This window comes from Pelecanus crispus, chromosome 1 (genome assembly GCF_030463565.1).
Source record: "Pelecanus crispus isolate bPelCri1 chromosome 1, bPelCri1.pri, whole genome shotgun sequence".
NCBI lineage: Eukaryota > Metazoa > Chordata > Aves > Pelecaniformes > Pelecanidae > Pelecanus > Pelecanus crispus.
In genome coordinates, this window is record NC_134643.1 from 124,335,710 (window position 1) to 124,349,424 (window position 13,715).

At 41.6% G+C, this 13,715-nt stretch overlaps 2 protein-coding genes across 2 annotated transcripts in view; one reads left to right on the plus strand and one right to left on the minus strand.

Annotated features, from left to right (window-relative positions):
• Positions 1-3,995: 3,995 nt before the first annotated feature.
• Positions 3,996-8,605, minus strand: PIGP (phosphatidylinositol glycan anchor biosynthesis class P). Its single transcript, XM_075710912.1, has 5 exons — positions 8,586-8,605; positions 8,008-8,108; positions 6,676-6,748; positions 6,037-6,155; positions 3,996-4,600 (listed from the first exon to the last, which is right to left on the minus strand). The coding sequence occupies exons 2-5, from the start codon at positions 8,087-8,089 to the stop codon at positions 4,470-4,472; spliced, it is 405 nt and encodes a 134-aa protein (XP_075567027.1). The 5' UTR covers positions 8,090-8,108; positions 8,586-8,605; the 3' UTR covers positions 3,996-4,469.
• A 291-nt stretch (positions 8,606-8,896) lies between these two features.
• TTC3 (tetratricopeptide repeat domain 3) overlaps positions 8,897-13,715 on the plus strand; it is a 67,664-nt gene continuing 62,845 nt past the window's right edge. The window contains exons 1-3 of the mRNA XM_075710844.1: positions 8,897-8,927; positions 9,737-9,822; positions 12,811-12,856. Of these exons, the coding sequence (XP_075566959.1) occupies positions 9,748-9,822; positions 12,811-12,856 (121 nt within the window). The 5' untranslated portion in view covers positions 8,897-8,927; positions 9,737-9,747. The remainder of the gene's footprint in view (positions 8,928-9,736; positions 9,823-12,810; positions 12,857-13,715) is intronic.

Genomic DNA, 13,715 nt, shown 5'->3' on the forward strand with positions numbered 1-13,715 from the left:
GGAAACTGGTAGAACAAGACTAAATGCTTCCAAACCTTTCTCCTCAGAATACAGTTCAATTCATGAATAGAGGGAGAGATACAAAAAACTCCATTCACCTCAGTTGTTCTAGAGCTGACTGGAAATCTAACAGTACAGCAGCAAGCAGGACTTTGCATTAAACGTCTTAGCCACTCAGAGTCAAGTGCCCATGGAAAAGGTGCATTATGGAACAAAATGTATTTACACAAAATCATTTATTAACTATTCTGTTTGTAAGTCAGAAATACTTTATCATTTACACCCACAAATGAAACTGAAGTCCACAGAAACTGCTTGGTAAAGAAAGCAAGTATTCAAAAAGTCTTTTGAAAAACAGTTTTAGTGGTGAGTTTCTCATTGTATCTGTAGGTGGGAGCTTCGGCATGAATGTGAATTAAGTATTAGAGAAACACTCTATTAGGGCAAAGACTCTATAGCTTCTTATCACTCATAAAACTGAATTGCTACAGATAAGAGCCAAGACATTCATTTGTTACACTCTCCCGGGACAGAAGGCTGGAACAGGGGAGAAAAGGAAGAATACTTGAACACTACTTAGACTGTCTCACCATTACCTCCATTCTCATACTTAATTTTTGTCAGAGATGGTAAGTTCACTGTTTCTACAGTTATGATCTCTTCTCTTCATTAAGGTATCTTTTTGGCCTAACTTTGCCCAATTTAACTTACAGCATCTTAAGGTCCGCTAAAAAGAACAACAAAACCTGTTAGTATTACTTTACCACTATCTTGCCTTGTATATGCTTTCCTTGCCCTTGGTGGCAGAGTTGTATTTTTACATTGAGGTGCTGGAGCATGTCCGGAGAAGGGCAACAAAGCTGGTGAAGGGTCTGGAGCACAGGCCTTATGCGGAGCGGCTGAGGGAACTGGGGTTGTTTAGCCTGGAGAAGAGGAGGCTGAGGGGAGACCTTATCGCTCTCTACAACTGCCTGAAAGGAGGTTGTAGTGAGGTGGGTGTTGGGCTCTTCTCCCAAGTAGTTAGCGATAGGACGAGAGGAAATGGGCTCAAGCTGCATCAGGGGAGGTTTAGATTGGATATTAGGAGAAATTTCTTCACGGAAGGAGTGGTCAAGCATTGGAACAGGCTGCCCAGAGAGGTGGTGGAGTCACCATCCCTGGAAGTGTTAAAAAAATGGGTAGACATGGCATTTTGGGACATGGTTTAGTAGGCATGGTGGTGTTGGGTTGATGGTTGGACTGGTGATCTTAGGGATCCTTTCCAACCTTAATGATTCCTAGTTTTTACTTTCATTAAAAAATAATCCAGCCACCATACCAGGAAATATGAAATTATTACTCTACCCTTAACTGGTTTAGGGGTGGACTTGGTAGTGTTAGGTTAATGGTTGGACTGGATGATCTTAAAAGTCTTTTCCAACCTAAACGATTCTATGACTTGCATGACTCTAATCCCAAAGTTTTTCTTTTAATACTTCTCAATTTGAACATAATCTGTGTTGTTCCTACCCTTCCCTTCAGAGCGAAGATGGAAAGAAGAGAGACAGACTCTACCACCTTTACACAAATTTGGGAACCACAGCTGTATTATTTCTTATGGCATGCAACCTTTTCATTTGAAACAGTGCAACTTTGTTGGTCTTTTATGACATGTTTACACACTCATTCATTCAAATACCATTTGGGGGGAACCTGTCTTACAAGATTACATTTAGAGCAAGATGTGTAAAACACCATCAGTCTGCAATATGGTAAAAACTGCAGAAGAACCCTAGAAGGTGCACTAGAAAGCAGGGCTGAAGTTTCATCATTTGCTTTATCTCAGCAGGGACAATGCAGTTGGTCTAACTCTACTAGTTACTACTGGTTGTGCAGTAACAATACGCCATCAATAAGTCGGAAGGGTGAAAACAGGGGCAAATTTAGGTTTTTGCCTTTATTTATTTTTTTTCCTTAATCTCTGAGAAGAATGGATACCTGATAGCTAGTCTTTGAACAGGTATGTTTTGTAAAGAAAGGCACTACTGGCAACACAGTTCAATCATTTCAGGTTTTTTTCTGCATAGTATCTAAGGCAAAATCTACATAAATCCCACTAAACTATAGCTGTAAGTGTGCTGTATAATTACGAAAGGCAGAATCCTCTTCTCTTAGCTGGCAGGGTTGCATATCTTTTCCTTAATCACAGTCATAGGTAAGACCATGAAATGATGGATCCCAAACACCTGCAATATCCTACAATATATTGATTAGCCCCTATATACTGTGTTACCTGGTTTTATTTTGATCACAGAGGCAATTTCTGAAGCGTCAAACATTGCTCCTAAGTTGAAGAAAAGGTCACTACAGTGCCTTTGAAGCACCGCTGCACAGTAGTGACAGAAAAGCAAAGATTGAGTTTCATGCCTGCAAGTTTTACTTAAACAAATGGCTCCAGTTTGCCTACTCACTTAGGTGCCTCTGTTAGTTTTCCCATAATTGTGAGGTCTGCACTTAAATGAAACGGCAGATTCATCACTGATACAATCTTTGTCCAAGGTTTACAGTCCTTTAATTTGTGTGCTTTCAGGGCTTGAGGGCATTTTCCAGTAGCTTTTCTTTATCCTGAAGGGATTTGGGTATCCTTAACAGGGGACTGAATTAATCCTTACATCAAACGATACCAGAAACATGGCCTTCAATTGTTGTCAATTTAGAATTAAAAACGGAATTGCTTTCTCAGAAAGCAAGAAGAACATAGAACACAGGCAGAAATTACACAGAAAAAAAAAAAAAGATTAGTCAATACTTTAGTGTCTACAATGTGATTAGAGAATTGACAAAAGCATAAATACATTTTCATGTCTGTTGACCATAAAATCTTGAATTCACCCTATATACGGGTGTCTGAGCATGTAAATTAAAATTAATAGAAGGGCAAAATCGTGGCAGGAGGGGGAAATAATAGCAACTGGGGGCAAACTAAAAAACAAAACTTCACTAAGAACTCTGCAACTATCAAACAAAAATACATTGTACTAATTTACAGTCATTAGGCTTAGCTACAAATACTCATTCTTATGAAATGCCCCCAAACAATATACCTAAAGTCTACTATTTCAGAGTGAAATGTTGAAAAGCATTTTTTCGTTCATTAAGAAGGTATTTTTCTCCTACCTATAATACCTAGCATGTTTTTTTTAATTCAAATGCAGGCGAAAAAACCAGCATGCTAAAGGTTAAAGGACCAAGAAATGACAAATTTCATATTCATACTAGATTGATTGTTACCATGCCCTAAGACTTCCCACAGCAACTGATGGTTGTTTTGACTGATTTCTAAAGAACTGGCCTAAGATTCTTCACACAAATTTTCAAAAATTTCTTATTGTCTTTTAATGAAATCGTGATGTTTTTAACTAAATTCTCTGCTGGCCAGAAGTTAGCTTACAGACCTAACAAACAGTAATGGGGCTCTATCCACTGGTCTTTATAGCCAAACTAAATAACCTTGACTACTGAAGATAAATGGATTAAAACCAGTAATAACTGGGTTTGTGACTTTTGGAAGAAAGGAAATAAAAATGTGTCTCTGCTCAGCAATACATACATGAAAGAAAATTCACTGTTTAAGAAACATCTGAACCATTGCCATAACAAGTTACCCTGCTCTGTGCTATAACCTAGACTGTAAGATGGAGCTGCTGGTTCCTGTATTTCCAGAAATTTCCTTGAACCCAGTCTTCAGTATTCTTAAGAATGGTTAAAAAAGTATGTTATTTCAAGACTTGTTTCAGAAAATCTTCACAACCCACCTTCCTTATTTCTGGTAATCTTGGTATTTTAATAAGCCCATCAATCTGGGGAAAAAAAAAACCAAACACAATACAGTTTGCTCACTAAAGAATTGTGTAAAGACAAATGGACCACTATACACCTTTATTCACCCAGGACAAATATCACAGAACCACAGAAAAACAGCTAACTTTAAACAAGTAAATATTAGCTGCATTTTATTAATATTTACAAATGAAAACCGTATATTTACAATGGAAACACTTCAAATTAACATAACTTGTAAAAAAAAAGATCCTCAAGCACTTGACTAGCGGAACACAATTTGTCTCCCTGAATTCAAAGGGAAACAGAAGTAAGCTATGTCCAAAAGCTATTTCTTTCACTCTCAGAGGGAAATTACAAGCAGAAATCTACAAGTAATAGAACGCTATTTTAAACTCACAAGAATGGTTAAATAAATTAATGAGGCTTAATTTCATACCAATGCAGGTTATTAAGGCGTACACATAATAATGAAATAAAGCCATCTCAATGAAACGTGTTAACTTCAATTTAGTTAGAAACTCAGGAAAAAAAAAAAAAGCTTTGTTCTACAAGCAGAAAGTGTTGGGGTTTTTTTAGCTTGGAGAGGTTTTGATTTTCCTTATGTAACACTTTTATTAATCCTTTATTCAAACAGATCTTAATAATGACTATATACTATTGCAGATTCCTTTTTCAGGAAGGAAAAACATTCTGTTTACTTCACTGATGGGAATATCCCTCAATGCTGGAATTGCTTCTTCTTGAAATGTCTTCTGTTGCTGTTTTTTTGCATAGTTATCTACAGGAGACAATGAGAACATTCCACATATTAAAGACTTATTTTTCTTTCAAGAAATGTTACATAATGCAACACTGTATAGATTTAGCTACTGTAAGTGATGCTGAAAACCCCATCTTGCTGAGGTATAATGAGATGGTCACCAGAAATGTTTTACATCAACATATATCAGCAGAGCCCTTGAAGAAATCAACCCTACCCTCCTGCTGAAATCACCATCTGTGACTTTGCTTGGTTTAAGGTGCTGCATGACATTAAACTGTAACTACCCAAAGATAAAAAGAACGAACAAACCAACCAACCACCCCCCAGTGAACAGCTCAGTCTGTAGTTTGAACACTTTTTACTAGGATTTCCACTGAGAGATGCTGCCGGCCCTCCCTTTATCTTGGCTGTTTGCTCCTGTCACTACACAGCACCATTCCTAGAACAGCATAAACGTTTTTGCAGGTGCACTTTGAACACAATTATGGAACTGCTCCCTCTGAAAAAGAAAATTTTCAAATACAGTTTTTTTTCAAACAGAGTAGGTCCCCCATCCCACCTGCCATACAGCCACACAAACTCTTGTGTTGACACCAAATGAGAGGGTGACATGAGAGTGTGAATGAGTAGCCAGAACACGGGGATGACTACATGGCACTTCTTGACAGAAGCACTGGAGTAATGCATTTGAACCACAGCCTTGACAGACTTTTTTCCTTAGCAGTTCAGTGTAATGTAATACTATGTACGTAGTTTGTTAAAACAATGCAACATCAGCAGTCTTAGCAATAGGCAACTTTCTTGCCAAATTTTACAGTCGGCATTTTTTCTAACGAAATTGGCCACCTGCAAATAGTGGTGGAATTCCTCATGTGGAGGAAGATGCAGCTGCCTGGAGAATATTGTGAATGCCTAGAACAGGTCTGCGTGGCAGGAGTAAAGGCGACACAAAAGTTGAGAGAAAAACAGTAACAGCTTTTTTTAGACAGGGAATTACTAACGTATCTGATCAGGTCTCAATCCTGAGTGTCCTCCTTTGCACCACCTTGACTCTGCATGCCTTCCCACTTCTGCCCCTGCCAGGTAGATACTCCTGCTCTTCTTCCCATGGCACTCTTCACCGGTTCCTAACACAAGGTATGCACCTGGGAGAGCTTTATACGCCTAACCCCTGTCCCTCTAACGTTGCCTGTTTTACTAACAAAGTACACTTTACTAGTTGGAAACCACTGCCATAAGATAGCAAAGAGGAAACAGTCAGGCTTGTGGCTACCCTTTCGCTCTAGTACTTCAGTACTTCCAAGAACTCCTTTTCTAGATCAGAATATTTAAATGCTTAAAATTTGATTTATATTATATATGGCAACATACATATTTACAGAAATTATCAGTTAAGTATCAAAATTAAAAAAAAAAACCCAAACCAAAAAAACCCACACCAATAAAATTACCTGTAATGGTATGTGTGGAGTTAAGTGGAGCTGTACTCATCATGTTAATACCAAAGAGTAATATATAACCAATTCCTATGGCAACCAGTAGGTACGCTGGCAAAGCAACTGCCCAGTACCTGAGGGAAAAGATTTTAAAATTTACATATCATAACAACAAGTGCCTAATGATATAACAGTTTTAATGTAGTGGTTGTATCCAGCACAAACTTAGCCACGCAGAAAAGAAACAGCACCTCTGAATATGCACCCTGGTCCCTCCCATGAAGATTACTGACTACAGAGTCACTGTAGCTAGTTTGGTATAAATTGTCAAATAGACTCCTTACAGAAGGTTCTTTTTTAATTACAGTTTAACATTTACTGTATTTTCATCAACAAACTTCCTGGAAACAAAATAACAAATTTATCATAAAACATTCAAATACTATTTCTTTCATTACACAATGAGAAATTTTCACCATAGCTACTTATCTACACAAAATAATGCTTCACAAAGATTACAGTCCTTTACCATCAGGAAAAACTGGATTAAGTACAAGACCACTATTTAAAAACACATTTTGTTATTTGAAAATAATTAAGGGTATCCTATACTCACACATATTCAGGCTAAAGAGTTCAACTGGCTGAACTTACTTTTGAGGCCAGTACGTTAGTCCCAATGAGAACAGCCAAGTCTCAGGAACATATGCCCAGATAAGGTACAACACTGCACAAAAGAATTAAGAAGTCATAATAGTACAACTGATACTGTTCTAGACTTCCTAAGTTTTAGAACAATATTTCCCTACTGATACATCATACTGAGACAGTATTTTGCTTTTACACTATTTAAACCAAAATAGCTCTGCTATAGAATCTGCTTCTCAGACACAAAACCTGCTCAATATGGGGGCAATGTTTTATAGCTGGTTATATGATATCATTTTTATATTTGCTTTAACATTTAGTTTCTGATTTCCTATGTAGACAAGAATTTCTTGCATGTTGAACTGCAGAACAAAAAAACCTTCAGTAAAAGGATACCAAATGACACCGAATGCAGAAAATATTCAAGCAGAAAATGATCACACAGTGGGTCATTTGACGGAAAGAAAAGTCGGTAGAATTGCAGTGCTTGGATGGAACTGCTCAGAAGGAGTTACTGGAAATACTTTCCGATTCTTGGCAAGTTAATAATTTTCATGCCAACAAAACCAATACTGAGAAATTTTGCTCCCTAACAACAAACCCGGAGTAAGGTTTAACAAAACTTGAGGGCAACAGGTTAAAAGCCAATGACACAAGTTACCCAACTGCAGTGGCTTCCTGTGAGAAGAACAGAAACCAACTGGACTTTCGTTTCTACCTACTTTCTAAGGGTGAGAAAAGCTTACAGTAGGATCCTGGTTTATTATTTGACTACAGTGTATTTGCAGCACCTTTACTTGTGTTGAAAAACTGTTCTCGCCCTCTCAAGCCTTGATCCTCTGTGGGCACGCAAGATATCCCCAGTGAAATGCTAAAGCACCTGCCACACCAGCAAAGAAATGCTGGTATAACCCTAATAATTTTACACTGCAGTTGACCAGACTTTTTTTTTTTTTAATTCAGTATTGAGTGGGGAAGGTTGCGCTACTACTATCTACAATGGTTACTGAATAGTGACAGTGTATACAATTCAAATAAGTTACTAAAACGAGAATGCAGAGAATTTTTAAAATTATTTGGCTCTGTAATACTATTAAAGACTCCATAATAACGTTAAAGACAGACAAGACGTGAGGAAATCACAAAAGGCAGTGGCAGATCTCTGCAACAACTGACAGGTCTGGCAAGTAATGCTCACTTAGTCCGTCCCCATACGCCCTTGCAATGGGCAGTTTAATACAATTTTGACGCTCTTCAGACGGCCGTGTCCGAATTACATTTGTCTTGGCGAGCGAGCTAACACTTTTCAGTGAAGTACTCGGTACCCAGCGTACTTACTAAAGCCAAACCGCGATCCTAAAAAAAGAGCAAATCCATATATTGCCCTTTCCGGCAGCGGGGCTGGGGAGTTTTCAACCATACTGCTCCCTTCCCTTCAGCTTCGGGGCGGGGGGGCGGGAGAGACGGCACCGATTAGAGGTTTCTCGGCAGGTCCCCCTCAGCGCGCCCCGCGCTGCTCGGGGCCGCGGGAGGCCCGCCCGCACGCGCCGCCGGTTTTGCTGCCGAGCCCACGCACGCGCCCCCCTCCCCCCCCCCGCCGCTTCAGCCCTGCGTGAGGGCGGGACACGCGCCTGCCCAGCGGCTCCCACCGGGCGCTTCCCCCCGCCCCCTCACCGGACACACAGAGGCCGCGGTGCTACCGACCCCCTCCCTCCGCCGCACCCGCCTCCTGCCCGCAGCCCCCCCGCCCCGCCCCGCCCCGCCCGGTGAAGCCGCTCTGCCTCCTTCCTTCCGAGGTCGCGGCCTGCATAAGGGAGGAAACCACACCTAGGACCTCCCCCCCCCCCCGCGCAGCAGGAGGAAGGCGGAGGCACCCAGCCGCGCTCCCTAAACCACCCCCCCCCGCCCCCCGGTACCGCGCGTCCGCCTCCCCGCCGGCCCGCATCTCGCGCATGCGCAGCCGGAGCGCCGCGGCCTCCCCGCCGGCTCCGGGCCCGCCTCGGCAGTGGGCGCAGGCGCAGAGCCCCTCCGGTGGCGGCGGGCGGGGAGCGCCGGCCGCTTGCCGCGCGTTGGCTCGGCCCCTTGACGTCAGGCGGCAACGAGCCAGTAGCCGGCGCCCGGCGGGGCGGGGGTGCGGGCGCGCGCGGCGGGCGGGGCGGGGCGGGGCGGGGCGGGGCTGGCCGGCGGGGGGCGGGGGGGAGCCGACTCGGCCCTGCGGAGCCGGAGGGGAGCGCGGCGGGCGGCTGAGGCGGCGGCTGGTGAGGGAGGGAGGGGAGCGAGCGAGCGGCGGGCGCTGGGGTGGCGGCGGGCACTCCCCTCCCGCCCCGTGCGTCGCCGAGCTCCTGACCCCCCTTCCCCGGTGGGGCTGGGTCCGGTGGGGGTGACGCCGCCTCTCCGGAGCCGCCGGCCGGGTGACGCCCGGCCCGGCCCGGCCTGGCCCGCCTGAGGCGAGGAGCGGTGCTGTCGGCCACGGGAGCGGCGGCGCGGCCCCCCCGGCACCGCTGGGGCTCCTTGCTGCGGGGAGGAGCGGGCAGGGGCCGGGCTGTCCCGGCGGGAAGCGCCGGGCTGTGACACGTCGGTGGCGAGCCTCGGGACTTCCGGGGTCTGACGGCCGCGGGGGGTCCGGCCGGGCCCCGCCTCGCCTCAGGCCGAGCTGGCGGGGCGGGGCGGGCCGGGGACGCGCGGCCTGGACGGGGCTGCCCCGGCGGAGCGTTTGGACGCCGCTCTCCCGGGATGTGGCGGTAGCTGCTGAGACGCTGCCCGCTGAGCCGGCCGGTAGGAGCTGCCCTGCCCTCTCCTGCCTGCCAGGTGGGAGGTGGCGTGCCGGAGTACTGCCAGGCGTCAGGGACTTAAAATTGAGTGTTGGTCCATTTAAGTAGCTTTGAACTGATGCGTTAGGTTACCGTTTTCAACACTGACCAATGCTCTGTAAAAATAAGAACATATATCCTCTGTGAAACTCCCGCAAAGTGTGACTGAGCGTTGCGATCCTTTGAAGCCCTGCAAAGCACGTGTTCCTTGCCTCTTGCCTTCCCCTCATCTATTTCTCATAATCCTTGTCTTTCAGGATCATGTACCATGGGTGAACCTATATCCGAATCTGAGTTTGCAGCCTTGGCTTTTTATGCTGGTGATAAATCTTGCTGTGAATTGGTAAGTAGGTTTGCAACTACATGAAAAACTGGCAAGATGTTCCAGTGGGGTTTATACCCAGATCTGATCCACAGAGTAATTGCTAGTGTTGATTAATTCAAATTGATGCAAAGGTACCTTATACCGCTGTATGTTATTCACCTGCAAAAGTACTAAGTTGTGGTAGAGCATAAGAGACTGTGTATCCTCTGTCAGGCAAGTGTTACTGAATGCATATACAACTATATAAAACTAGACAGTGGTGCATAGGTCCTATTATCAAAACTTGACCAACCTGTTGGCCGCATATCCAGGCCGTGCTTAGGATGATATACCTCACAGTGGCAGATTCGGTTCCTTTAATTGCAAAGCAATCGCAGCTTAGCTCATGTAAGTTCAAGTCTGCAAATTAACTGCAGAGTGTTCACCCATTCTTTGTTCTTCTTATCTCTTACAATTTTTTTTTTCTAGTTCTTTGTGCCCAATAAGGCCTGTGCTTTTTAGTTGTTTTCTTTTATTGTATTAACTGTAGCACTCCTCTGTTTTAATATTTCCAAGAATGGTTTCCTTGACTCTTATTTTCCCCTTCTTGCTATGCTTAAGGAGTCTTAGAAGACACTGTGGTAGTTAATCTTTCCGCTGCTTGGAGAGTTCAGTTATGCGTTATTTATCCTAAGTGTTGCTGTTGAGACATACAAACCAGCTGGTCTACTATTCTTCTTCCTATGCAGAAAGAAAAAGTATAGGTAAATTGAATAAAGCTGTATCTTTACTGTTACCAGTATAGTAGTGAGTCTCGGTGGAAATTGATTTTTTTTTTTTTTTTTTTTTTTTTGTGCTGTGGACAAAATAAAGTACTTAACAGTTGTGTTAGCATAAGATACTAGCTGTTTTAAGGTGATGTGTGTGCTGTGCTATGGAAAGAAAGCCCTTAATTCTGTGCAAGTGCTAAATCTTGGTTTTCAAGTTTGCTTTGGTGGGAGTACCACCTTGGCCTTGATGTATAGAGGGTGTGTGTGTGTGGGGGGGGTGTTGTTTGTTTTGTTTTTAAATATTGTAGCAAAATCCATGCTGTGGAGTGAGGGAGACATTCAGTCATCTTTCAGGTTTAGCTGATTTTGAAATAATAGTTGTTATTGAGTGGCCTGGTCTGTTAAATATGTTGATGCTATAATAACTTATTTTTGAGACTAAGCCTTGGTTTACAGGTAATGTTGTAATAGTTCAGAAATGCTACTTTGGGTGAAATCACATGATTGCTTGTCATCGCCTTAGGTAAAGTTAGTAAGTCGTCATTGTTCAGCATGCTAGTATTTCCAGAAAGTTTGCCACTGAAAGAATAAAGGTCTGTTAGAGAAACTTTATGTAAGATGTGTTTCTTAATTAGTTTGTTTTTATACTGTTCTCCAGGTATATTCAGAAATAGCTTTACCTTTCTTTGAAATTATAATGCAGCACTACATAAACATGATACATAGTATTTATTAAATGACACCTGTATAATGTTTGTTAAAATAATAGATTTTGTAGGATCTATAAAACAGAACAAAGTCATTTATTCTTCAGCTTGAGAGGCTCATATGGACTACTATGTTTTAAAGCCATTAAAGTATTGATACAGTGTGCTGCCATGAAGTATGAAATCAACCACTCCACTTATTTTGATATATTTATTTATTTAAATATACATGCACTAGCTGTCAAAACTTTACTATTTTTTGAAAACCTGTGTTGCCGCCTTAAACATGTTTCCTTATGTATTCCTGAACATTACATTGCAGCCTAGTACCCGATTTTGAATTATTAGTTTTTAGAATACTATTCTAGTGTGATTTAATCTATTGTTTAAACTAGTAAAAGTTTTCCCATCCATTTGTAACTATTAATTTGTGGACATTTTTTTAATGGATATGCAGGTAAACTTTTTTTTTCGTAAGACAGCAACTAAAACAGTGTTAAATAACTCTAGTAAACATGCTTTTTCCCCAGTTTGTTTTGTTTGCTTTTTGGCTGTGCTTAATGTGAATTATAAAGATTGGATCCAGAGGAGTTTGTCGTTTGGTAGTGCAAAATACTGCAGACTCTAAGCTTCCTTGTTTTCCTCAGAAAACCGTTGGCAGAAGTGCAGAAACATGCGAGAGAATAGGGAATACCAATAGTAGTTTATTCTTGGGGAAATGGGATGGGGGAAAAAAGCATGGGGTATTCACCCACCTCAGATTGGTCTTAGAAGATAACAAGATGCTGGTGAGCTTTGAATGAGCATTATTAACAAGTTGTAAAAAGCTGGTCAGAATGAGTAGGTACATAGAAATAATTTTCCTGACTAGATCCATGGTGTATGCATGAGTATTTCAGTTAATTACTAAATAATTATAGTTGATAGTAGTTAATAATTTTAGTTAATTAATAATTAATTTTGTTAATTAATGTGTCTGCATTAGGATTTTGGTTTGGGTCAGGAGAACGCTTTTGAAGCAAATATCCCAATTGTCCCTGTCTTTCACATTTTGGCTTACGTTGTGAAGGGGTCTTGGAGTGTTCTAGTGGGATTCATTGGGGATGAAACTAATCTAGAAGGTGCTTTTAAGAGTATAGGGGTAACATGCATCAACCACGAATAGGTGCTCTGTCTATGGAACTGGATTTGAACCAATCTTTCTAGTTTTAGTTTGAACTAGAACCCCCTGAGGAGCATATAATGTGAAAGTAGACTTCTCAGTACCAAATACTTTGCTGTACAGATTTGTTTCCTATTTGATCATGCTGCTTGCTTATGAAGATACAACCATAGACCATCTTTTATACTGGTCTAAATATGTTCAATAATTACCTTTTCTTGAGAAAAGGAATTGGTGACAGAATGTAAAAATCACTTCCGTTCATTCCTTTCCTGACGTAAACAGTTTATATTGGTTTAATATTTAGAAACATTTAAGCAATCATTGCTTATAGTTGATGTAACATGTCTGCAAGATGTGCAGTGTTAAAAAATATGTTTATCTTTAGGGCCATGGAGTGTTTGTACAGCGATCAACGCATAAGCCTAAAACAGGTATGCAAACTAAACCAATATTACATAACTTTCTAATGCACTTTTTGTGCTGTGTTTGGATCTTTAGATTGCTGTTTCACTTCTTTCCTTATTTTGTCTGAATAAGTAGAAAATTATTATTTCTGAGCAGAAGCATTGCTATGTTCTTTTACGCTAGAAAAATTCTCATCTTTTTGTCCTAATGTAATGTGCAGAAGACTGCTATACATTTGTGAGAACAGTGTAAATAGTCAATAATATGTACGTACATGCAGTCAATTAATGTTACGAGGATGGAGATTAAGGCCTGTGTTCATTACCTGTGTTTTAATTGTAGCTATTTTTTAGCTGTATAGGTCTAAAGACAACTTCAAGTTGATCTTTGTAGGTGAAGTTTTGCAGTTATAGTATTTTTTAAAAAAATTTCTAATAGTTGCAGAAAAGCAGGTGGCTCAAGAGTATGTCAAGTTCTTCAAAACTGTATTTGCTATACACATGGTAACCTGTAATATGTACGAAACTCAGATGAACACAGCCAGCTGTGTAAAATGAATTTTTGCACATACTCAGACTTTCAGGTAATACTGCTTCTGCTCTGAGAGTACTTGATGCCGCCTCAGTAGTCTAATAAGGATCTCTACCTTTTAAAGACAGTCTCTGAGGGAAGTGGATTATATTTTTGAAAGAGCTGTGCATCACACGCATAATGGCCTCTGGAAAAAAAAAAAAAAAGAATAATATTGATGATCTTTTTGTACCATGTTGCTACGTGTCACACTACTCTGGATTTATTGTAGAAAATAATTAAGTGGGTACAGTTAGAAGAGGCTCGTGTTTTATCTTGAAAATAGCATCACTTATAGCCATTAAACAGCTCACA